The sequence below is a fragment of the Oncorhynchus nerka genome, linkage group LG7 (assembly GCF_034236695.1).
Source record: "Oncorhynchus nerka isolate Pitt River linkage group LG7, Oner_Uvic_2.0, whole genome shotgun sequence".
NCBI lineage: Eukaryota > Metazoa > Chordata > Actinopteri > Salmoniformes > Salmonidae > Oncorhynchus > Oncorhynchus nerka.
This window is the reverse complement of record NC_088402.1, coordinates 65821763-65848294: the sequence shown is the minus strand read 5'-3', so window position 1 is coordinate 65848294 and position 26532 is coordinate 65821763. Positions and strand designations below refer to the sequence as shown.

The following is a 26532-nucleotide window of genomic DNA, read 5'->3' as shown; positions in this document are numbered from 1 at the left end:
TTGTCACTGTCCTCATGCCCGAACCTGGAGCTGGGAGCCTCTCCTGGCCCAGACTCATCATCTGTGTCCAAATGGCACCATATTCCCTATGAGCCCTGGTCAAAAGTAGTGCACTATAAAGGGAATAGGGTACCATTTGTGATCCAGCCATCATCAGCCTGTTTTTACTGCTGAGTGGGCGGCATGGCATTGGAACAGAGCGGCTGCAGTCCCCCTCATTAATAGCCCATGTGGGTTGTTCCAGGAAAGGGGTAATAAGGGGTATCTGTAACGTAAATCCTGTACATTTCAATTTCCTCCCTCTGGGCTCCGGTTTCCCATTGGATTCGGGTCAAAGGTGAGATCGGGCTTAATTTAGCCCCCTCTCCTCGGTGCCCAAAAAGAAAGGGGACCTGTGACCTAGATGATTAGCGAGGATAGAATTAAACTCTTACCTGCATGATTTTGGTACGGCCCTTAAGAGTCTAATATAGGCTACGGAGGCCTAAATCAAGCAAGGTATGCTCGTTGACTATGCAAAGTTGGTGTTCGCCTCTCTCTCTTCTGAGGAGACACACTGACATTCTGTCGCCATGTGACATGATATGCAATCTCCTCCCTCCTCCATATCACTGCATTATTGATCAGTGCACCACCATCTTCTCCACACACACACACACACATATATGTGCGCACACACACACTGAGCACACACACTGAACACACACACACATACTGCAGGGGATTTCTCAGTGTGCAGAGGCCTCTTAAGTACCCTTGTCTGAAGTAGCTATAGCCAGCTTTAATTGGCCCATTGACTATGAATGCCATAGCGCTAACACTGGACCTCATTACTGTAACGACTGGGCTCTGGTCAAAGGTAGTGCACTATATAGGGAGTAGGCTGCTATTTGGATCACAAACTGTCTTTGGAATGATGTGATCCTTCAATATAGCTAGCTGGGTTTTTCCCCCAGTCATCTGGCCTGCTGGCGTCGGTTGCTGTTGCCACTCTATTTGGTTCGTTGCTAGGCCCCGAGCGCACTCGTCACATTAGTCAGTATCCATTTTTCCGTTTGCTCTGCCCTCCAATCCCCTGCCCTCCCCTCCCTGACCCACCACTTGGACAACGGAGGTATGCGTTGTCTGGCTAGCCTCAGCTAAATCCCCTGGATTGGCCCGATGTCCGGCCAATTTGCACACAATCTGTCAAGGGACTTCAAGCAACAACTGGGTCGCTAATATCTTCAAATATCCCCTACAGTATATTCCTCTGGGACTCCCCACTCTACTCTCCTCCCTCCCCTCCGCAAGGGGCTTAGCTTTCTGTTGGTGTGGAAAGCTTGGATGTCTGTACTGGTGGGACTAGGAGTGCTTCCCAAATGGCATCCTATTCCCTACATAGTGCACTACTTTTCACCAGACCTATGGTGCCTGGTCAAAGGCAGTGGACTATGTAGGGAATAGCATACAATTTGGGAGGCAGCCTAGCAGGCGTGCTTGATATTCCAGCTAGGCTGGGCAGAGGAGAAATGTTGTCATCATTGTCATCCCGTATACATTGACACGTCAGGTGACGGATTAGCGAAACACATTGCTAGCTTTGCTGTGATGTGTAGAGACAGAGGATGTTACTGTATTGCCATTCCCACTGTATGCAAACATGTTTTAGTATTAGTATCTGCGCTGATTCATTAACAGGAACTTTACAGATGCATGATATCTCAACCACAAAGAAATAGGCAAATATAGTTGCACATGTCTTGCAGTAGATATCTACCATGTTTTGATTTAATTTTATTTGCCGATATCTCATTTGGATTATTTGAAGGTGTTATTTTGTAAAGGGGTAAAGATTTATTACAGAAATGCTAGTATTTTGTGTCTATTACATACTTTATAAAAATATAACTGTCCTGCTTGTATGTTTCTGAGTATAGACAGTATTTATTCCAATGCAACAAAAATGCATTTTTACAAATACAGTAAACTCCAAATAGTTGAAATAGCCCAAACCCTCCATCGTGCATGCAATACTTTTGCACTTGAAGTTAAAATACAATAAATTGGATGTGGTCAAACTTATCACACTCTTACACAGTAAAAGTTATCAGCCTTGTGATTTAATGTTTTTTTTCTCCTCCCCAACAGTTATATCCAATCCCAAGAACCCAAAGGACCCAGCAAAGTCCTTCAGCTTTGACCACTCCTACTGGTCCCACACTACGGTGAGTTTGCTTTCCTCTTGCCTTTGTGCTGCTCTTATCCATGGCCTCCAAAATGGCTGCCAAATTGACACATTGCCTAAGCCGAATGGCATACTGTTGAATTGAAACACACCATGAAATGTACTGTAGTTCGACATAAACATGCATTTAAGTGTGGTCCTCAGTTGGTAGAGCATGGCACTTGCAACACCAAGGGTTGTGGGTTCTATTCCTGCTGGGGCAACCCAAATGAAAATAAAGTATGTATGTATGCATGACTATAAGTCCCTTTTTAGATGAAAGTGTCTGCTAAAGTACATATATTAGGTTTCTCTTTCTCTCTTACAGCCAGAGGACCCCACCTTTGCCTCACAGAGCCTTGTGTACAATGACCTTGGCAAGGAGATGCTGCAGCATGCCTTTGATGGCTACAACGTCTGCATCTTTGCCTACGGCCAGACCGGAGCTGGCAAGTCCTACACAATGATGGGCAGGCAGGAGGAAGGACAGGAGGGAATCATTCCCCTGGTATGCTCCTCTCTCCTCAAATATCCATCCTCCTTAGCTCACTTGAATAACTGTGGAAAGTTCAATGTTCCAATAACATTTTCACTTGAGCGCAGTTGCCTCCTTGATCACAGACTACCATTGTGGGTGCTATAGAACAGATTCAAGAAATGTCTAAAACAAATTACATTTATTCTGTTACATTTGTTTTCTTCATGCTGGATCAGTGGTTCCCAAACTTTTTATAGTCCCGTACCCCTTCAAACATTCAACCTCCAGCTGCGTACCCCCTCTAGCACTAGGGTCAGCGCACTCTCAAATGTTGTTTTTTGCCATCATTGTAAGCCTGCCACACACACAAACACTATACAATACATTTATTAAACATAAGAATGAGTGAGTTTTTGTCACAATTAGCCTCGTTGGGAAGTGACAAAGAGCTCTTATAGGACCAGGGTACAAATAATAATCAATAATCTTTCTCTTTATTTAACCATCTTACATACATAAAATCTTATTTGTTCATCAAAATTGTGATTAACTCACCACAGGTTAATGAGAAGGGTGTGCTTGAAGGATGCACATAACTCTGCAATGTTGGGTTGTATTGGAGAGAGTCTCTCAGTCTTAAATCATTTTCCATTTTAGTTTTCATGCTAGTGAGGGCCGAGAATCCACTCTCACATAGGTACGTGGATGCAAAGGGCATCAGTGTCTTAACAGCGCGTTTTGCCAAGGCAGGATACTCTGAGCACAGCCCAATCCCAAAAATCTGGCAGTGGCTTCTGATTTAAATGACATTTTCACAGAACCGCTTGTTGCAATTTTGATGAGGCTCTCTCGTTCAGATATCGGTAAGTGGACTGCAGGCAGGCATGAAAGGGATAACAAATACAGTTGTTTGTGTCGTCTGTTTCTGGAAAGTACCTGTGTAATTGCGCACCCATCTCACTCCGGTGCTTCGCTATATCACATTTGACATTGTTCGTAAGCTTGAGTTAATTTGCACAAAAAAAATAATACAATGATGGAAAGACCTGTGTGTTGTCCTTGTTAACGCAGACAGAAAAGAGCTCCAGCTTCTTAATCATAGCCTTAATTTTGTTCCGCACATTGAATATAGTTGCGGAGAGTCCCTGTAATCCTAGATTCAGATCATTCAGGCGAGAAACAACATCACCCAGATCGCCAGTCGTGTGAGAAACTCGTCATCATGCAAGCGGTCAGACAAGTGAAAATTATGGTCAGTAAAGAGAACTTAAGGCTCGTCTCTCAATTGAGAAAAAAAAAAAAAAAAACGTGTCAATACTTTACCCCTTGATAACCAGCGCACCTCTGTATGTTGTAAAAGCATTACATGGTCGCTGCCCATATCATTGCATAATGCAGAAAATACACGAGAGTTCAGGGGCCTTGCTTTAACAAAGTTAACCACCTTCACTGTGGTGTCCAAAACGTCTTTCAAGCTGTCAGGCATTCCCTTGGCAGCAAGAGTCTCTCGGTGGATGCTGCAGTATACCCAAGTGGCGTCGGGAGCAACTGCTTGCACGTGCGTTACCACTCCACTATGTCTCCCTGTCATAGCATTTGCTCCATCAGTACAGATACCATTAAATTGACTTTGGGTGTCAAGATGTGATGTCACAAAGCTGTCCAGACACTTTAAAAATATCCTCTCCTGTTGTCCTGGTTTCCAGTGGTTTGCAGAAGAGTATGTCTTCCTTAATTGACCCCCCATAAACTTAACAGACATTTACCAGTTGCTGTGCCAGGCCTGCCACGTCTGTTGACTCCTCCAGCTGTAACGCATATAATTCACTGGCTTGTATGCGAAGCAGTAATTGTTTCAAAACATCTCCTTCCATGTCACGGATGCATCGTGAAACAGTGTTATTTGATGGAGGCGTAGTGTGTATAATTTTTGGGGGCCTTTTCCCCCAGCATTGTCCCAGCCATATCTGCGGCAGTAGGAAGAATTTAAGTCCTCCACAATAGTATGAGGCTTGGCTGTCCTAGCCACTCAGTAGCTCACCATATAAGATGCTTCTAGACCCTTCTTATTATTGATATCTGTTGCTTTTAGACATGTCTTACTACTTGAAAGTCGTCTTTATTCTCGCTCAAAAAACTCTGGCTTATTTTTCTAATTGTCATGTTTAGTTTCTAAACGTCTGCGCAAGAGAGTGACAGTTAATGTGATTGGATGTTAATTATTTGACTAGGCTTACCTGTATTTGATATTGTTGTTATTTCGCTGAACACTAGATTTAATTGTATTTCTGGCAGTGAAGCGAGGCTGCTCAGGCGAGGGGAAAAAAACCTCACCCAAATGTATAGCCCCGCTGGAAAATATACATGTACTGTTTGAAAATGTGAAATAATTATATATTGTATTTGGCATACCCCAGACAACATTGCTTACCCCAGTTTGGGAATACCTGGCCTAGATCATGTCCTTAGTTATATTCATATTCTTAGTTATACGAGAACGAGCAATTGTATTGTCCCATTTTATTTCAACCATATTTGAAAGTTTCATGTGACCATTCACATTGATTGGATACCTGAGTATTCAATTCTGCCCATCCCAAAGAGATTGGAAGGGCTTTGGCTCACAAATAAGCAACCGGTTCTCTCATTGCCAACCTCTTGTATGCATTCCACCTCTCTGCCGGCAGCACTTACTGCATTAAGACATTTCTCCCCTGGTTTTGGCATCTAACCGTCAAGCTATTTGTGTTATCTATCTATCGATCTGCATCTCCTCTGTCTTCCTCTTTTAAATGCTCCTAAATGGCAATAACACATTTCTTCCTCTGCCTCTTAGCTCTGCGAAGAACTCTTTGAGAAAATCAATGACAACAACAAAGACGAGATCTCATTCTCAGTGGAGGTGAGTCCCAGACAGCATTAGGGGATAAATCCCCCCCCCCCCGAACACTCTCTTTCTTTTCCTTCTCCCAGTTACCTCAGCCCCTCCTCACTCCTCTTTCTGATGTAGGCCTACCCTCCCAAATTGTAGCCCTGCAATGACTACCTTGCTCTTATATCCAGAGCAACCTCAAATATAGTGGTTTCCCTAGCAATGCTTTACTAGCAACGCATATTAGCTCAATCTTCCGTGTACTCAATGCTTAAGCAAATTCAAGTCTTTGAAATGGAACACCAAGTGATCCATATTGAGCGAATACTGTGACTTCTGCATTACAAAACGTAGCATTCCAACACTATAAATGGCATTACTACTGATTGAAAACCCTCTTCTTGACTGTCATATATGATTATGGTAAAGTTGCCCCTAGATGTTGATCTGGGGTGAGTTTAGGATTGGGGGAGTTGATCCTGGATCTGTATGTAGTGGAAACTTCATCCCGTAGCGTTGCTGTATGTTTCTGATGTCAAGGCTTCACTGTAGCTTTAGTCGGCCATGGCCAATAGATACTCAATCTGTAATTCAATCACTTCTAGGTCAGCTACATGGAGATCTACTGCGAGCGGGTGCGGGACTTGCTCAACCCGAAGAACAAAGGGAACCTGCGTGTGCGAGAGCACCCCCTGCTGGGGCCCTACGTGGAGGACTTGTCCAAGCTGGCAGTCACCTCCTACAACGACATCAACGACCTCATGGACGCCGGCAACAAGGCCAGGTCAGCGTCAGGACGAGACCTACCCAGGGGCTTTATCTCAAATGGCACCCTATTCCCTATGTAGTGCACTACTTTTGACCAGAGACCTGTCGGCTCTGGTCAAAAGTAGGCCCTAAATAGGGAATAGGGTGTAATTCGGGATGCACAGAGGAGTGCGTGGGGAGGGAGGTTGTTGGACATAAATGCACACAAATGATCATATAATTTAAGAATCAAATAACAAACCGTTCTTAAAAATGGATTTGCTTAAAGTCATGCTTTTCAGTGAGTTTATTATCCTGTTTTAAGCTGAGTAGTAGTGGAGCCCATGTGGTTGACTGGATTGTTGTTAAAGCAGTAGCTTGGTCACGGTTCCCAAACTCTCAGGCAGGTATCTCTTCTTTTTGGACTGTGTGTGTGTGTGTGTGTGTGTGTACACATGCCTACCTTCTTGGCTGTGCATGCGTTTGTGTCACGGGAGTGTGCATTCTAACCTTGCTTTAATTTTCTGCTATTGACTCGGCGAGCTTTTGTCTGGAACGTGGGTTGTAAAGCCCATATCTCCTTAGTGTATATCCCACATGTTTGTTAGGGTTGGGTGGTATCATATCATCATACCATTCTTCTCTCATCCTGTGATTTACAGTATTACTGGCTTAGTACCCAAGGGGGCACCAAAAATGGCAAAATAGCCCATTGGGTGTCTATCACCAGAATGCTAGCAATATGAGCACAGGTAATTGTGAATTCAATGTAGGCTGCTAGCTAGATATGCTAACAAGTGCAAAAGAAAAACAAATTGCGAAGACAGGCAATCCAGATCATAAAGTTAAACGCGTTTGTGTGTGGGAGTTACTGAATAATTTTTAAAGTTTGGACATTTACAAGGGAATGTGAACGAGAGACATGAAAATGAACAAAATGAACAAAGTTTTTTGACCCATTGTTGTCTGAAGAAAGAACAGTACTGGCTATGGAGCAGCATGTGTACAAGCTGTGTCTGTGTGGAGTCTGGAGTCGTTAGTGCAACGGGCCTGCCTGCTCTGCTTGGAGAAGAGGGGGAGAGGAGAATGAAGAGGAAAAAAACACAAGGAAATCAAGATCGCAGTGGCAGCTGTACAGATTTCTCAAACATGGCAGAAAGCTAACACAATATGATGCCCCATCACCTTATTAATTCAGCCACTTAGATAACTAGCACGTATATCTTGCTGCGTTTTGTCATTTCTGCTCGGCATTAGACTAATTTTATGCTTCAGTTGCACTTCTCCACTCAGATTGGAATTCATGAACGGGCATTCTATTAGCAGACAGCACTCTGACTGATGTGTAGCTACTTTTCTCTGGTACTTTTCGGTTTAGCCTACTATTCACGGGTAAAGTGCAAGATTAAGTTTAAGCCAAACATTAGAAAGAATGTAGCCATCTACATTTCCTATGATACTCTTTTGGAATATGATGGCCATACATTGTTTTTGCAAAAAATACCTTGCTTTTTAATTGTAAGCTCATTTATTTGTTTAGCTGCCAACCAAATAGCGTTCGACTTCTGTCATCTGATTAAAATGAAGGTATTTTCTGCCGAATGTGTTGCGCTAATACATTTTCTGTGAAGGAAAACTTTAGTACGCCTCTGAGCAAAAAAACACTTGACTTTCAATATAAAACGCGTGCGTCCCTTGTCAATACACAGCTGGACTCACCTGCTCCTGCTTTCTCCGGTTGTGCTATTTACAAGTGCTTGACTGGCTCAACTGTTCTGGGTAACTATGGTAAGTTTCATGAAGAATGCAACCTGCTTTATCTCCTAATAAGTTGACTGCAGTTATTTACTTAAAGTAGTTACAAATATTAACATTTATTGAAAAAAGTCTTAATTGTTTCGACGGTATTCAAAAACCATCCCGTGGCCATTTCCAAATACCCGATATACTGCCCAAGCTGTGTGTGTGTGTTAACAGCTTTAAAGCTTGGTATGGTATTGAAAATGTCTTGACCAGGGATTTTCTTAAATACTGTATTAATTCTGTTTTTTTATATTTTATTGTAATTATGAGAAATGCAGAAGTACTGAATGTATTGTACAAAAGTCTTTCCTTGAAGAACAATACTCTGAACACTCAATACCGGGCACAACACGTGCCCATATACGTCTTACATCAACATTCAAACCATTTCAATAGACTTTAGATAGCAGTACGAAGGGTTTCACATCTTTCCATTTGATTCAACTAATGTGTCAACTCTGTTACAGGACGGTGGCAGCCACCAACATGAACGAGACCAGCAGCAGATCCCACGCTGTCTTCACCATCGTCTTCACACAGAGGAAGTACGACAGTGAGACAGACCTCTCCACAGAAAAGGTGAGAGGAATGGGATCCCAAATTGACCTCCCCACATTTCCTGTGATTATGATGGAGATGCAAAGGAGCCACTGTCAGTACACACACAATGTCTATTGTAGTGTGATACTATCAGATTTCTGTGTGGAAGTCGCTCTTCAGTTGACTTGACAACAGTATATGTTTAGGTATTAATTGGTTTAGAATTGCAACTGTTTTGGTTATTAATATTGTATTCGTGTATGCAGTTTGTTATGAACTAGTTGTATTAGGTAAACTATTTAGCTATACCTGCAATTTCCATGATTAGGATATTATTTTTCCTACTGTTTATTTTGAATGTAATTAAAGAAAATAATTACGTGAGGCAATGGATATATTGTTTCTCATGGTGTGTGTGTGTGTTAGTCCTAAACTAATTGTTCCCATCTAACCCGTTCCAGGTCAGCAAAATCAGTCTGGTGGACTTGGCAGGAAGTGAGCGAGCTGACTCTACTGGAGCCAAAGGCACCAGGCTAAAGGTAGGAAGGACCCTTGTGGCTCAGTTGGTAGAGAATGGCACTTGCAACGTCAGAATTGTGAATTCGATCCCCGCTAGGGCCACCCATATAAAAAAATGTATGCATGCATGACTAAGTCGCATTGGATGAAAGCATCTGCTAAATTGTATTATTATTATGGATGTAGGCCACTCTTAAGCAACATACCACAAATACACCAAGTAGCTATGTATTTAAGGGTCTAATTAAATTGATATTTTCTATGTGGCTTGTCTTTATTAGGAGGGAGCCAACATCAACAAATCTCTGACCACATTAGGGAAGGTCATCTCTGCCCTGGCTGAGGTGGTGAGTACTGTCTGTCTCTCTCTCCTCTATCTCCCCCTCCCTCGCTCTCCCTCTCATCCTCTTACTCATGAGGAAAGCATGTTGTAACTTGGTCTGCTCTTCTGTTCTTTCCCTCTTCCCCTGGTGTTACTTGCATACCCAGGATTACACTACCAGCAAGGTAACCCTTTGTGTGTTCAGTCATTTCAAACCACTGATCCCTCCAAAAAGAGACGGGTTATGGCAATATTTTGTCTCAGTGCTAAGGTGTCATTTTGTCACCTGACCCTTTTTCTCCATTGACTCATCACCTTTATTTTATCTGCAATGGACCCGGACTATCTGCATGGACCTCATCTTGCACTGACTCTATGCCCACTCACAAGACTATGTATACACACTCACACACACTACACTGACACTCACACAACACCCACACACTTTCACATACACACGCATACCGACACAACACACACACACTTTCACATACACACGCATACCGACACAACACACACATACGCACACATGTATTTTCACACTCATCATATTCTGCTGCTTCTCTTTTCATTATTTTACTCTAATCATACACTGAGTGTACAAAACATTAGGAACACCTTCCTAATGTTGAGTTGCACCCCCCTCCCCCTTTTGCTCTCAGAACCACCTCAATTCTAAACCAATTCATTGGGGAATGGACTCTACATGCTGCTGAAAGAATTCCACAGAGATGCTCGCTGATGTTGACACACATGCTTCCCACAGTTGTCAAGTTGACTTGATGTCTTTTGGGTGATGGAACATTCTTGATACACATGGAAAACTGTTGAGCGTGAAAAACCCAGCAGCGTTACGTTTCTTGACACTAATCGGTGCACCTGGCACCTACTACCAGACCCCGTTCAAAGGCACCTAAATATTTTGTCTTGCCCGTTCACCCTCTGAATGGCACACATACACAATCCATTGTTCAATTGTCTCGAGGCTTAAAAATCCTTCTTTATCCTGTTTCCTCACCTTCATCTACACTGATTGAAGTGACATCAATAAGGGATCATAGCTTTCACCTGGATTCACCTGGTCAGCCTGTCATGGAAAGAGCAAGTGTTCTTAATGTTTTGTACACTCAGTGTTTCCCCTGATGCCTAGTCGCTTTACCCAGCCTTCATGTACATATCTACCTCGTACCCCTGCACAGTGGTCTGGTCCTGGTACTCCCTGTATATAAGCTCCGTTCTTGTGTATTTTATTCCTCTTGTGTTACTACATTTAGCTGTATGTCGTTGTGAAGAGCACGTAAGCAAACATTTCACAGTAAAGTCTAAACCCATTGTATTCAGCGCGTCTGACTGATACTATTTTATTTTACTTTTTGGAGGAACCTACACAATCTTTGCACTGGAACAAAATTATCAGAAATCAGGCTGCTATTCCTTATTCACCACCGCTAATGCACTTAGTGTGAAGATGCTGCCATTTTACAGTAGACTCTCCCTTCAGCCTCTCCTCCATCACTCTTTCCATCTTACATTGGGAAACTAACATCCATCCATCCATTTGTTTGTTCATCACCCTCTAACATTGGTTTTGTTTGACACAGAGCAAGAAGAAGAAGAAGACTGACTTTATCCCGTACAGAGACTCGGTTCTGACATGGCTGCTTAGGGAGAACCTAGGTAAGAATAGATGAATGCCAACTGTTGAACTGCATTATATGAGAAATACATTACAGTCACTAGATTATATGTATGTAAACCATTAAGTGAATGGCATATGCCTGTCAGTCAAGATGAAAACCTGTGTATACTGTAACATGATGAAAAAATATTACTCTACGCCTTTTTCTTTCTTTTTTAAACTGCAAACTGTATTTCAACATGGGTAGACAATTAGAAGTCTCATTGGGCATACGTGTGTGTGTGTGTGTGTGTATATCCAAAATGCACATTCACCTGTCATTGTATCAGCTCAGTCTAAGAATAAACTGTATAGAACTGTATAAACTGTATAGCAATGAGTATCCATATCCACAATAACACTGTAGAGTTAAGCTATCCCAAAGCAGAGTTAAGCTTTTTTGATGCTTTCACGGGAATGACCTTGTATGCACCTTGTCATGTAAATTATTTTGTACGCAATTTGTGACAAGGGAATTAATTTGTTCCAATCTCTTTCTCTCACTCACTCAGGTGGAAACTCCAGAACAGCCATGGTAGCCGCTCTCAGTCCTGCAGATATCAACTATGATGAAACCCTCAGCACACTTCGGTAGGGCTCACCTCTTTGAAACAACACGAAATGCAATATTACTGTCAAATTGAGTTCATATTTAGTTATTTTACTGTATGGTTTCATTGTGTTACTGCAATGCAGAGTGGGATTTGGTGGGGCTAAATATATTAGTAGTTATTATAATCATTGTCTTAAGTCAGATTTTTCAGGAGACAATGAGCGTATTTGAGTTGGCTATCTGTAATGCATTGTGGGTAAATAGTGTCTGACTGATCTACATAGTAATGAGTAGTTATTTATGAGGAAAGTGATTTGTAGGTCAGTCAGTTGGCAGTTGCCTTCAACATCAGCTGCAATGACGAACAAGCCCAATTCTACGTCAATATGATTTGTAGTAAATGTGTTTTGCTTACTTCCTTTGCTAGCTACGCTGACCGGGCCAAGCAGATCAAGTGCAATGCCGTCATCAACGAAGACCCCAACAACAAGCTTGTGCGCGAGCTGAAGGACGAGGTGACACGGCTGAAGGACCTGCTCCGCGCCCAGGGCCTGGGAGACATCCTGGACAGTGAGTGTGCCACATCACAATGCCACCTTCAGTCACAGTCTACATTTCAGACGAGCATTTCGGCCTTCTTAGGTTGCTCAATCTCTTTTCTCCCGAAGTGTGCACTTGTTCACTTCCCTTCATGGATTTGAAAGGAAATGATATATGGAAAGTCTTTCTAGACCAGTCGAATGCGTTATAATGTGTGGGGAGTAGTGAGCGAATGCACACTTCAGAAGGAAGGAGAGACTATTGTGATGTAGTCTTGTTCTCAGTGGGCCAACACAAGCTGGCAACATCCCCTCTCTCTCTCTTCTTCACTCTGATCTCCTTTCTCGAATTCATCTTCTTTGTATCTGTTGTGTTACCTGTACACCACTGCCTGTTCTCTACATGCCAAACTAGATGTAGCATGACATTGAAATCGTACCTGTCGTGTCATTATTTTATCTCTAATATGACGAGGCATGATTATTGTTTTGCAATAAATAAGCACACAATATATGTTAGATATTGATTTCTTGAAGTTAAGACATTCAAAAACATTAATTTTGGGCTCCCGAGTGGCGTCCGGGTATGGCCGGTGTAGGCCGTCATTATAAATAAGAATTTGTTCTAAAATAACTTTAAAAAAATAAAGACTGTTGATTGGTACACGCTAAATCCCCAATATATGCATCTTAGATGGTAGTTAATGGCAATGGTTTATGTTCATATTACAATAGCTACACATGCATGTATAGAGAGAGGGTAGAGACAACATGTAATCTCATTAATGTGTGACAATGAATAATCCACCGTTTTAATGTCTACTGCATGTTCAATGGCATGTCATCTCATCCTCATCAAGCAGTCCCCTTTCCTTCTGCCCAGTCAGAAATGTCTTTAATCTTTGCCTCCCAGTTAACTTTGTCTACTAGTCTCACCTCTGATCCTTATCTTCTTCCTGCTGCCCCTCAGTTGAGCCTATGGGTGATGATTGCCCTGGAAGTGGAAGCAAATGTGTGTATATTTGTGGTGGGGTTCACTCTCGCCCTCACTCGCTCTCGCCCCTTTTGCTACTGATAGTTAACCATTGCTGTTGCACCCACCCTTTTCCTGAAAACAACCCTCCTGGTTTTGCATGAAAATGCAAAAGATAAGCCTAATATTATGGATTCTCAGATTGCAAGGGTTTTGATTACATGCTATTTGGGACGGGTTAGAATGCCACTAGGTTAGCATGCTTTTGCGCTTGCTATTTGTTTTGAATGATGGGGGTGAGGCAGAATTATTAGCAGGCTCAAATCCAAATACACACACAAGTATGTGGACACCCCTTCAAATTTGTGGATATGGATATTTCAGCCACACCCGTCGCTGACAGACATTGGTAGTAGAATGGCCCGTACTGAAGAGCTCAGTGACTTTCAACATGGCACTGTCATAAGATCACCATGCGCAATGCCAAACGTCGGCTGGAGTGGTGTAAAGCTCAAATGCATTGTGCCAACTGTGACGTTTGGTAGAGGAGGAATAATTGTCTGGGGCTGTTTTTAATGGTTCAGGCTTGGCCCTTTAGTTCCAGTGAAGGGAAATCTTAACGCTACAGCATACAATGACATTCTAGACGATTCTCTGCTTCCGACTTTGTGGCAAAAGTTTGGGGAATGCCCTTTCCAGTTTCAGCATGACAATGCCCTCGTGTACAAAGCGAGGTCCATACAGAAAGTTTGTCAAGATCGGTGTAGAAGAGCTTGACTGGCCTGTACAGAGCCCTGACCTCAACCCCATCGAACACCTTCAGGATGAATTGGAACCAGTGGAGGCTGCTAAGGGGAAGACGGCTCATAATAATGGGTGGAATGGAGTCAATGGAATAGTGTCAAACACATGGAAACCATGTATTTGACGTGTTTGATACCATTCCATTGACTTCATTCAATGGGTGGCAGGTAGCCTAGTGGTTAGAGCGTTGGAGCAGTAACCGAAATGTTGCAAGATTGAATCCCCCAGGTGACGAGGTAAAAATCTGTCATTCTGCACCTGAAGGCAGTTAACCCACTGTTCCTAGGCCATCATTGAAAAAAAAATGTTCTTAATTGACTTGCCTAGTTAAATAAAGGTTGAAAAAAAATCCAGCCATTATTATGAGCCATCCTCCTCTCAGCAGCCTCCATTGATTGGAACACCGACTGCGAGCCAGTGCCTAACCTCACTAATGCTCTTGTAGCTGAATGGAAGCAAGTTCCTGCAGCAATGTTCCAACATCTAGTGGAAAGCCTTCCCAGAAGAGTGGAGGCTGTTATAGCAGCAAAAGGGGGACCAACTCCATATTAATGTCCATGATTTTGGAATGATATGTTCGACGAGCAGGTGTCCACATACTTTTGGTCATGTATTGTATATCCCAACCAAGGCACTAGACAATAGACAATATCGTGCTTTAACTTCTAATGCCATCTTAATAACTTGTCTGTCTTTTCCCCCCGCCCACATCATTACTTACCATTTGGGTCCTTAACCCATCTTTGAAAACCTCTTTTTTTTTTTTTTTTTTTGCCGATGAAGCTTGTGTTGTTTTACTAATTATCCATTGCAGGTGACAATGTTCAAGACATTAGAATGCTACTAAGTTCTCAAATTGAAGCTTTGAGCTACAGGAGGAAAGGTGCATGCTCTCATTTCTATGTAGCCGATTAGATGTGTGTTATCTAGACGTTTGCTGTGTTTCGACGGAATTCAGTCCTCTTGTAGCGAGCATATGCTTTATTTTAGCTGTATTCCCCAAACTCCTTACCCTTTCCCCCTCTCCTGTCCTTTGGCTGCTCCACATGGCCATTATACGCTCTGGTAAAAATTGAAGCGTATGCGCTCCGTACCATCTGCATTATGACATTGCAAAAATTGCCAGCATGGGAGCATAACGAAATAGATGGTAATACGCTGCTGCTCGGTGGCCATTTTTACCAAGTATTTTTACCACATTTCCAGTCATTCAAATTCAGTTTTTAGTCAGTATGTGGAGGTTTCAGTCTGTCATACGAGACCCTGTCTTCCTATGAGGTTTAGAGGGCAGTCACCTGTAACGCCCTTGAGGCCATTTTGTAGAGAGGAGCTGGCTGACATTTAGACAGACGGCTCTGTCTGTCAGTGTGTGTGTGCGCGCGGGTGTGTTTTCACTTGTTCTTGTTTGAACTTTGGCAGCATGTGTCTCCATCTATATCACTTCCAAACATTCATCCCGCCCCCCCCTCCTCCCTGGCCCTCTGGCTGCCTATAACCCCCCTCCTCCTCCCTGGCCCTCTGGCTGCCTTTAACCCCCTCCTCCTCCCTGGCCCTCTGGCTGCCTATAACCCCCCTCCTCCTCTCTGGCCCTCTGGCTGCCTTTAACCCCCTCCTCCTCCCTGGCCCTCTGGCTGCCTTTAACCCCCCCTCCTCCTCCCTGGCCCTCTGGCTGCCTTTAACCCCCTCTTCCTCCCTGGCCCTCTGGCTGCCTATAACCCCCTCCTCCTCCCTGGCCCTGTGGCTGCCTATAACCCCCTCCTCCTCCCTGGACCTCTGGCTGCCTTTAACCCCCTCCTCCTCCCTGGACCTCTGGCTGCCTTTAACCCCCTCCTCCTCCCCGGACCTCTGGCTGCCTTTAACCCCCTCCTCCTCCCTGGACCTCTGGCTGCCTTTAACCCCCTCCTCCTCCCTGGACCTCTGGCTGCCTTTAACCCCCTCCTCCTCCCTGGACCTCTGGCTGCCTTTAACCCCCCTCCTCCTCCCTGGACCTCTGGCTGCCTTTAACCCCCCCCTCCTCCTCCCTGGCCCTCTGGCTGCCTTTAACCCCCTCCTCCTCCCTGGACCTCTGGCTGCCTTTAACCCCCTCCTCCTCCCTGGACCTCTGGCTGCCTATAACCCCCTCCTCCTCCCTGGACCTCTGGCTGCCTATAACCCCCTCCTCCTCCCTGGCCCTCTGGCTGTCTTTAACCCCCTCCTCCTCCCTGGACCTCTGGCTGCCTATAACCCCCCTCCTCCTCCAGTTGGTACATGTTAGCAGTTTTCACACCAATATATATTTTGGAGTTAAAGAAACAAACTTTCTGTTTATGTGCAATACATTACCATTATGACATATCCTACTTAGTTATCTGTCACTGATTGAAGTTGGTAGGTGCATTTGAAAAGCGTATGGCCATTCAAATTGAATTCCCAATTGTAATGATAGATGGAGGGATCTGTTCATTGGCCACAGTAATGTGTGTCCTTTTAAGATTATAAGTCCTGCAAATTCCCTGACAAAAAAATGTTGTGGCCATCAAAAATAATGAACAATTCGATTTGTCATTTTGCGAGACGTTGAATGGAATGGTTTACCGATTTCAACAAAAACGACGTCCTTTAACTTTTTAACCACCTGGGGAGAAAACTGCTGCTCTGTGTAACTGACCATTGTGCTGGTTGTCTGTCTTTTATCCTTTTGATGTGTGTCTTACACTGGTCTTTCCTCCTTTGTCCTTCTGTCTCCCTCTCTCTCTCTTCCCCATATTCTCCTTTTCCTGTCATTTTTGTGACCCTCCTCCCTTTCCTGGGACCCTGCCTCTCTCTCCTCTTGTTGACTCAGACCTGAAAGACATACACAACAATAAGCATAGATACTTGCTAGCCTCAGAGAACCAACGCCCTGGCCATTTCTCCACAGCCCCTATCGGCTCCCTGACAGCCTCGCCGTCCTCTGGCTCGCTCTGCAGCCTAGTTGGCCCACAGTCGGTCACCAGTATCCAGGAGCGCATCATGTCCACCCCGGGAGGGGAAGAGGCCATCGAGAGACTCAAGGTACAGTATCCCCCCCAACCCCAGTACTAGCTGGACTGAACAAAAATATAAACACAATATGCAACAATTAAAAATATTTGTTTTTATTTATTTTTTATTTCACCTTTATTTAACCAGGTAGGCTATTTGAGAACAAGTTCTCATTTGCAACTGCAACCTGGCCAAGATAAAGCATAGCAGTGTGAACAGACAACAACAGAGTTACACATGGAGTAAACGATAAACAATAAACAAGTCAACATAGTAGAGAGAAAAAAATAATCTATATACATTGTGTGCAAAAGGCATGAGGAGGTAGGCAATAAATGGGCCATAGGAGTGAATAATTTCAATTTAGCAGATTAACACTGGAGTGATAAATGATCAGATGCACATGTGCAGGTAGAGCTACTGGTGTACAAAAGAGCCGAAAATAAAATAACAGTATGGGGCTGGGGTAGGTAAATTGGGTGGGCTATATACCGATGGACTATTTTACTGAGTTAGAGTTCATGTTATGAAATTAGTCAATTTAAATAGATTAATTAGGTCCTAATCTATGTATTTCACATGACTGGGAATACAAATGTGCATCTGTTGGTCATAGATACCTTTTAAATAAAAAGTTAGAAGCGTGGATCAGAAAACCAGTCAGTATCTGGTGTTAACACCATTTTCCGCATGCAGACATCTCCTTCGCATAGAGTTGATCAGGCTGTTGATTGTGGCCTGTGGATTGTTGTCCCCGCTCTTCAATGGCTCTGGGCTGCGGTTGTGAGGCTGGTTTGACGTACTGGCAAATTGTCTAAAACGATGTTGGAGGCGGTTTATGGTAGAGAAAAATCTATTCTCTGGCAACAACTCTGGTGGACATTCCTGCAGTCAACATGCCAATTGCTCGCTCCCTTAAAACTTGAGACATTTGTGGCATTGTTGTGTGACACAACTTCACATTTTAGTGGCCTTATGTTGTCCCCAGCACAAGGTAACTGGAAGGTTGCAAGTTCAAACCCCCGAACTGACAAGGTACAAATCTGTCGTTCTGCCCCTGAACAGGCAGTTAACCCACTGTTCCTAGGCCGTCATTGAAAATAAGAATTTGTTCTTAACTGACTTGCCTAGTTAAATAAAGGTTAAAACAATTGTTTTTTTAAAAGGTCCACCTGTGTAATGATCATGCTGTTTAATCAGCTTCTTGATATGCCACACCTGTCAGGTGGATGGATTATCTCGTAAAGAGGTGTTAACAAATTTGTGCACAAAATTTGAAACATGCTTTTTGTGCGTTTTGTAAAATTTATGGGATCTTTTATTTCAGCTCATGAAACATGGAACCAACACTTTACATGTTGCATTTTTATATTTTTTACATTTAAATTCCTTAATTAAATGGCATTGAAATGGATGAGACGCCTAAACTATGTAAGGACATAAACAGTGGAACTAAACCAATATAGTCCCTAACTTTTCCCGCTTTTAAGTGAAAAGATAGGAAGTCCAGAATTTCCCCATGTTCTTTGTCTGTTTCCTCAAATGGAAGTCCTCTGAAGATGTAAGAAACATGCATGGAGGGATATAACATTAGTGTGAAAACTCAGCTTGGAAAAGTGCAGCAATTTTTGTTAAACAATGGATCTGTCCATTTGATGTCAAGACCCTTTTGGAAAAGCGGCCCTCTTACTAATATCTTCCTCTCAAGCTATCAGTTTTCAGCTGTTCTTTTATATCTTCCCTTGGCTTTCCCTCTCTCACCCTCGTTCGCTGCTGATGAGGGAGCACATAGGATGGCAACATACAGCCATTACGAGCTGCAGTTTCCATGGCTACCGTGCTGCCAGTCTGTCATCCAATGACGTCGGGCGCCGACGCAGATGGAGAGGAAATAGGACCAAAATAGATCTGGTCTTCGTGGCCATTAAGCGTAAAAAGCGTCAGAAAATATCCTGAGTGCACACTGCGTGCTCATATTAGCACAGTGAAATAAATTGGTCATCAGGATCATATGTCTGCTCCTAGTCTGACATTCAACTGATAATAGAACTTAGTGTTGCCATGTGTCTTTGGGAGATTCATCTATCATAAGCATTTTGTAACTGAATATATTTAGCTGATTTCACGTGCCTCCCTCAAACAAAACATTTTGTAAAAGATGTTCATAATCTGCTGAATCTCCTTCCAGTGGCCCATCCATGAGCCGTATATGCGTCCCAAATGGCACCCTATTCCTTTTAGTGCACAACCTTTCATCAGAGCCTTTTGGGCCTTGGTCAAAACTAGTGCACTCTCAGGGAATAGGGTGCCTTTTGGGACGCAGGCATGGACTTTTTTATTTTGAGCCAAGGGACAGTGTCTGTATCCAGAACAACAGATGGTAGGGGTGTTAACCCTTGACAAAGGATGGAGTTGAATGTATTGGCTAATGGCCATACTTCCTGCTTTTAGAGCCAGATGGTCGTGAGCAAGCCAGTGGTGCTAGTAGGGATGAACAAGGAGAGCATAACACAATGGCAGGACTAGGGAGCACATGACATACCCAGGTTTTGGGTGTTTTGGCTTGACCCCCAGTTAAGTCTTGGTATTCTCACCATAAGATTTTGTGAGTAAAGGTCTTCAGGATATAGAACCTAATAAGGAGGTGATTTTATCATATTAGATGAACTGAATAATAACAGTATGCTTCATGTATTCTTTTTCTTGCCACTCCCCAATCTGTCCTCAGGAATCTGAGAAAATCATTGCTGAGCTCAATGAGACCTGGGAGGAGAAGCTTCGAAAGACCGAGGCAATACGAATGGAGAGGTCAGTGGAGGGTCAAAGCCCCATGATGCCTTTTTGTTAGTCTGTCCTTTCAAATGGGACACTTTCAGTGAAAGGCTGTGTCCCGATTCTCCACCCTGCTTCTGAAATGTGCCTTTTCCGTCTGTCTCCCCCTCTCACCTCATCCATCTGTCACACTCTCCTTTCAGTGTGCTTCTTTCTTCCTTTCTTTCCTCTGAAAATAGAAGCATGTTTAAGTGACAGGAAGGAAAACAGACTATATACAAATTTGCTCATCCACTGATGTATGTCAGGAGGGAACAATTGTTTGGTTTGTATTTCATTGCGTGACAACTTTAGTTGATAGAATGCTGTCACAAAGCGTATCATTGTAAAGATGAACACTAGCACCCAAACACTTAATGACCTATACTGAGGACATACCCAATACACATTCCTATATGTCTCTATGTATTGTGTGATCAGTATGCATCTTCTTGCAAGTGCCGCATTCCGTATTAAAGTAACACCAATTTAAATTTCTAGCGACAATTTATTGCATGGTGGTGATAACGTTTTCAGTTCAGATTCTACTGTAAAGAATGTAACCAGCCCCAACACCAATGTAATAAGGGACACATGGACATGTTTCTAACATGACTCTCTCCTCTAGGGAAGATGTGTTTATAACATGACTCTCTCCTCTAGGGAAGATGTGTTTATAACATCACTCTGTCCTCTAGGGAAGATGTGTTTATAACATCACTCTCTCCTCTAGGGAAGATGTGTTTATAACATCACTCTCTCCTCTAGGGAAGATGTGTTTATAACATCACTCTGTCCTCTAGGGAAGATGTGTTTATAACATCACTCTGTCCTCTAGGGAAGATGTGTTTATAACATCACTCTGTCCTCTAGGGAAGGTGTGTTTATAACATCACTCTCTCCTCTAGGGAAGATGTGTTTATAACATCACTCTGTCCTCTAGGGAAGATGTGTTTATAACATCACTCTGTCCTCTAGGGAAGATGTGTTTATAACATCACTCTGTCCTCTAGGGAAGATGTGTTTATAACATCACTCTCTCCTCTAGGGAAGATGTGTTTATAACATCACTCTGTCCTCTAGGGAAGATGTGTTTATAACATCACTCTGTCCTCTAGGGAAGATGTGTTTATAACATCACTCTCTCCTCTAGGGAAGATGTGTTTATAACATCACTCTGTCCTCTAGGGAAGATGTGTTTATAACATCACTCTCTCCTCTAGGGAAGATGTGTTTATAACATCACTCTCTCCTCTAGGGAAGATGTGTTTATAACATCACCCTCCACTCTCTCCTCTCCTCTAGGGAAGCCCTGCTGGCAGAGATGGGCGTGGCTATCCGTGAGGATGGCGGCACTCTCGGGGTCTTCTCTCCTAAAAAGGTAAAAGGATATGTGCCATACCGGGGCATTACAAAAGCAGTATGTTTTTTACTTGCTACACCAGCGTGAGCAGAGCGCAAGCCACTCCATCTAGTGTTCTTGGTTTGATCCGCGAGTCAAATTCTTAAAAATAGAACCAGAGTGCTGCTTACGCCCATGTTTCAATGAAATCAATGGGGGCGTCTCGCGCTCTGCAAAAGTTAGGTCTAGTGTAGCAGGCAGTGTCAATTCCAGTTATTTCAGGAAGTGTACTGAAATTCCAATTCTTTTCAATTACGAAAATGTTGAATTTAGTTTACTTTCTGAATTTACTGGAATTTTAATGGAATTGACCCCAACCCAGCAACATACCTGTTAGACATTTCAGGATAGAGATTACCATCTATTTAACACACAGCGATACTGGCGTGTCTGAAACCTGTCTTGCCTACTACTTACTAAAACTACTTACTGTGTAATAATCGTACTCCATACTGTTTAGAGCGTACTGTTTAGTAAAAATGAATGCACTAAGCAACAAATATCAACATACTAGGCTCACCCATCCTGAGAATGCATCATTTCAAGTGCAATTGCGTTGATTCCCGCTATTTGTTAATTTGGGTACAGCGCATCCCCTTGTCTCATTATCAGCTGTTGTCAAACACATGTGAGTGTAGAAAGACTGTTCTCTTCCTCAACAGTATGCAGCCAATTCTACTAGATGAAAGGCCGAAATGAGTATAGCATCCTGGCATTTAAAGCATACTTGAGTTTCGAAGTTTAACATACTATAAAACTTTCAATTGTCCGCATACATAAAATGCCTAATATTTAGAATGCAAGTATGGGTGTTCGGCCACTGTCTCTAGTACTACACTACCGGTTTCCCATTGTTGCTTCTTTCCATTTGCGTGTCATTTCTTTCCAGAGCCATCCCTCAGCTCTCACTTGCTCTTCCATACATTCCTTTATTTTCATTCTTTTTTCCCCCAATCCCTTATCTGCTTCCTCCATATGGTAATGTTTAGATGGGCCCTGAAAGGCCCAAGTCCTTGTTTGACGAGGACTTTGATTGTTTTTCAACTAAACAGGTTTGTGAAATCAAATCTACATATTGATTTCTACCGCTCCCCCGCTAGATAATCCAAATGATAGCCCCTGACACACCCCGTAGAGAGTGACCCAGGTTTAGCATTTCTAGAGCTTAGTAATGAATCAAAATGGCTGTGGCCTTGTATCCCCCTCAGCAAGATCACACATGTACTGCTATTGTATTCGACCATTATTTGATTTGAAGAGAAGTATTATTTATTGATCTACACCACGGTGATGTATTTGTATAATAACCTTGAAAACCGCTTTCTAGAATGTGGCCATAGTATTGCTAGTAGAGTTTACTAGCAGCTGTCATACTGTATCACTGGTCTGTTTACGAGGTTGTAGAACATTCAGGTAGAAATGTGTTGTATAGAACAGTTATGATTGTCTGTCATGAGTCATGTAGAATAGGGAATGGTCGGCTCTGTTCGTTCCATTTCACTGAAAGAATCCACCCATGATAGATGCTCATACAGCCACAGCCTTAACATGAGAAGGTCCATTCAGTCTGTTAGCTCTTTGCATGGGGAAGCCTTCTGTGCCTGACAGACATGTTGAAATCACAGCCCTATCCACGTCATCTCTGTGAAGAGGACTAAATTGTCAGTCGTCCAGGCCTCACTCAATCCGTCAGCTCCGCAAACCGATTGACGCTATAGAGACAGACAGGCTTATTGAGTAGTGGTTGAAGAATCTGACTGTACACCTCTGCACTCCCCCCTCCCGTTCTCCCTCCTACCACCATCTCCCCCGCACAGGCAGGCAGCTTTCACAAGTCAGTAATGAAAAGAACAATAAGTGCTCTCAGTGGAGTCACGATTGAGAGGGAGATTAGATTAGTCATCTCTGCCACATCGGCTGTAACGAACGCGACTGCCCATTGAAGCAAATTTATTTGATATCAGAAAATCCCCTCTTATGACTTTGAAACGCCCCCTTCTCCGAGCACTTTAAACCCTCCTTCACTGCTAGTTTTGTTTTCCTTCATTTCACTAATTTCTTTCCTCCGTCCACTTTCTCTCATTTTCACCTGCTGCCTCTCCATTGGTTAGCTTTTCGTAGAGAGGCCTTGTGAGGCCTTGTATGCTGACTTGCTTGCTAATGGGGTATTTTCCCCCAAGAAGGTTGGTGGCTCAGTGATGCTTACTGTAGCATTGATGTGTTTCTAGTGGTGTCTATCAGACAAAGGTTCAAATAGTTGTCATTTTCTTTCAAAAACAAGCTCAATAACTACGCTTGATTGAGCTTGCCTGGCACAATGTACTAGGCCTAAAAGTGAAAATTCCTCACATCCAGCACTTCAGGCAGGCACATTCAAACGCATCAAAATGATTTGAAAGAAGAGAAGAAAAAAACTTTTGAGCCCAGGTCTGGTGTATATCGTGAAACTAGACTTTAGAACTCGTGAGTATGTTATTGACATTGCCTTTTTCATTCCACTTTCATAAAGGGGTATTAATGAATTAATTTGTATCAATCAGGCAGATGTGAACTTAATATACCTATGAAATGTGATTTCCTGAATTTTTCTGATTCACATGTATTACTGGTGCAAGTACTGTATGTGAACTGTGTCTTACTCTTGAACTCTACTCAACTCTCCGTCTCACTAGACCCCTCACCTGGTCAACCTGAACGAGGACCCTCTGATGTCAGAATGTCTGCTGTATTACATCAAAGACGGAATCACAAGGTAACTCAGTGGAACACAGTAGGGAGAAGTTGCCCCATAGACACTGATCTTGGGTCACTTTTGCATTTTTCCCATCAATGGTTAAGGTGTTTGGGAGGGGAAGCTGATCCTAGGATAAACTTCACCCCGGAGCCAGAGGAGCACTGAAGCTTCACAGTGGAATGCTGTATAGAAGCTACTGCAAAACATTTTAATCGAAGATTTTTTTAGTTCTCTCACATCTAACCTTTCCAGCCCCCCCCCCCCCTATGTTTGGCCTGAAAGGTGGCATGTCATCTGCCTTTGGTCACCAGCGTATTTGATTTGTCTCGAGTCAAATCGCTTACCTCTGGCTCTCCTTTCCCACACAGTAGTCTTCCTATAAAGTATTAAGTTACCTCAGTACCTGAGGTGACAATAATGAGTAACAGGAGCCTAGATGAAACGCCATGAAGCACCTCAGAGGAGGTAAAACCCTGTTATAAGCAAACATTTTAAGCCATAGCTTTTGGTTGTCACCTGCTAGTTAAAATGGTCGCCTGCTCTGACACTCAGTCACAAAATGTCCTCCCTCACTTGTGCCGACAGGGTGGGCCAGGCGGACACTGAGAGACGGCAGGACATCGTTCTGAGCGGAGCCCACATCAAAGAGGAGCACTGCATCTTCCGCAGCGAGCGGAACGCCAATGGAGACGGTGAGAGAAACCACGTGGGGCTTTGTCACTGTGAATCAGTGAAGCGTCGTGCTGCCAAGTGTCTGCATGGGCTCAAGTGTGGCTGCATGAGGAGGTTTAGAAAATGTTTGTGGCCAGAAGATGGACATTACACCTCAGTTTCAGTAAATTCTTCTGGCAAATGATACTTCTGTATGTTTACAAATGGTTGTCTGCTAAAATAAATAAACACCCTGGATCACTGAAGCACCTTGTAAAGAAGAGGCTGCCATTTCCTCACCAGGCCCAAGCAATACCACTGTCAATATACTGTACCTATAATTTGTACCTCATTTGTCTTGTGTTGTATTTGTGTAGAATTTGGGCAGAGTCAGGCATTCACATTAGAAGCATTATTCAGATTTGTTGGTATAGGGATTAATACTGTTCCCTGTATTGATGTTTTTTTGTCTCCAGTGGTTGTCCTGATGGTGCCTTGTGAGGGATCGGAGACCTATGTCAACGGCAAGCGAGTTGGAGCGTCAGTGCAGCTTCGCTCAGGTGTGTATTCCCCACAGCTGCATATGCAGTTGTATTTCATGAAGCGTTTTCAGGAATGTTCTCTCTTCATTTGCATGTAAAGTGAAGGATCTTCACATTGACATCTTCTCCACTGATAGAAATAGACTGGAGAAGGTGTTGACGTGAATTGCTATTCAATGACAGGAATTCCTGAATCTCTTACTGCTTGGCTTTTGAGCTCAATGCCTGTTTTGTTTCGACCTTGCGCACTCCCTCTTGTCACAGGAAACCGTATCATCATGGGAAAGAACCACGTGTTTCGGTTCAACCATCCGGAGCAGGCGAGGGCCGAGAAGGAGGAGAAGGAGAAGGAGACCCCAACAGCAGAGACCCCAGTAGAGCCAGTGGACTGGACCTTTGCCCAGAGAGAGCTGCTGGAGAAGCAGGGCATCGACATGAAGCAAGAGATGGAGAAAAGGTATGTACAGGACCGAATACAGTCATGTTGATCTCATGGACTGTCAGTCCTGGCATACTTAGCTTAGTCTATGACTTTGAGTGATTACGTTTCCCTAACTAGCCCTATCCCTTGTATTTGTACCAAACCACATGGCAGAACTGCCGTTGAGCTGAAACGCAGAGACAGGATTGTGTCTTTAGAGGGGGGGACTTTGAGAGGTGGATAGCTTCCACTCACTGAGAGTTTGAGGCCTAAGGCCTCCCGGGTGGTTAAGGGCGCTGTACTGCAGCGCCAGCTGTGCCATCAGAGTCCCTGGATTCGCGCCCAGGCTCTGTCGTAACCGGCCGCGACCGGGAGGTCCGTGGGGCGACGCACAATTGGCCTAGCGTCGTCCGGGTTAGGGAGGGCTTGGTCGGTAGGGATGTCCTTGTCTCATCACGCACCAGCGACTCCTGTGGCGGGCCGGGCGCAGTGCGCGCTAACCAAGGTTGCATGGTGTACCGTCCGACGCATTGGTGCGGCTGGCTTCCGGGTTGGATGCGCGCTGTGTTAAGAAGCAGTACGGCTGGTTGGGTTGTGTATCGGAGGACGCATGACTTTCAACCTTTGTCTCTCCCGAGCCCGTACGGGAGTTCTAGCGATGAGACAAGATAGTAGCTACTACAACAATTGGATACCACGAAATTGGGGAGAAAAGGGGGTAAAATTCAACAACAAAAAAAAGAGTGAGGTGGCGAAGCATGTTTTTGAATAATTGTGTATACAATAGGATTTAATTTGTGTGTTTCATTCATTCTAGATTAACTGAGATGGAGATCTTGTACAAAAAAGAGAAAGAGGAGGCGGACCAACTTCTGGAACAGCAGAGACTGGTAAGCCTTGAAACATTTAGCAAATGAACTTCTCTATAACCTGT

General features: G+C 43.6%; 1 protein-coding gene across 19 annotated transcripts in view; it reads left to right on the top strand.

Annotated features, from left to right (window-relative positions):
* The window catches only part of kif1b (kinesin family member 1B), a 111180-nt gene that overhangs the window by 37474 nt on the left and 47174 nt on the right, over positions 1 to 26532 (top strand). For 7 of the 19 annotated variants that reach the window (XM_065020726.1, XM_029664553.2, XM_065020732.1 and 4 more), the window contains exons 3-23: positions 2131 to 2207; positions 2535 to 2714; positions 5521 to 5586; positions 6162 to 6340; positions 8574 to 8685; positions 9108 to 9185; positions 9447 to 9512; positions 9655 to 9672; positions 11089 to 11164; positions 11678 to 11756; positions 12146 to 12288; positions 13228 to 13269; positions 14849 to 14917; positions 16934 to 17067; positions 19766 to 19845; positions 21154 to 21229; positions 23923 to 24002; positions 24570 to 24676; positions 25112 to 25195; positions 25442 to 25634; positions 26416 to 26488. In XM_065020726.1, coding sequence (XP_064876798.1) covers positions 2131 to 2207; positions 2535 to 2714; positions 5521 to 5586; positions 6162 to 6340; positions 8574 to 8685; positions 9108 to 9185; positions 9447 to 9512; positions 9655 to 9672; positions 11089 to 11164; positions 11678 to 11756; positions 12146 to 12288; positions 13228 to 13269; positions 14849 to 14917; positions 16934 to 17067; positions 19766 to 19845; positions 21154 to 21229; positions 23923 to 24002; positions 24570 to 24676; positions 25112 to 25195; positions 25442 to 25634; positions 26416 to 26488 — 2012 coding nt within the window. Of the gene's footprint in view, positions 1 to 2130; positions 2208 to 2534; positions 2715 to 5520; positions 5587 to 6161; positions 6341 to 8573; positions 8686 to 9107; positions 9186 to 9446; positions 9513 to 9654; positions 9673 to 11088; positions 11165 to 11677; positions 11757 to 12145; positions 12289 to 13227; positions 13270 to 14848; positions 14918 to 16855; positions 17068 to 19765; positions 19846 to 21153; positions 21230 to 22239; positions 22303 to 23361; positions 23434 to 23922; positions 24003 to 24569; positions 24677 to 25111; positions 25196 to 25441; positions 25635 to 26415; positions 26489 to 26532 lie in introns of all 19 variants that reach the window. The other 12 variants (XM_065020723.1, XM_065020720.1, XM_065020729.1 and 9 more) reach the window with 6 other exon arrangements.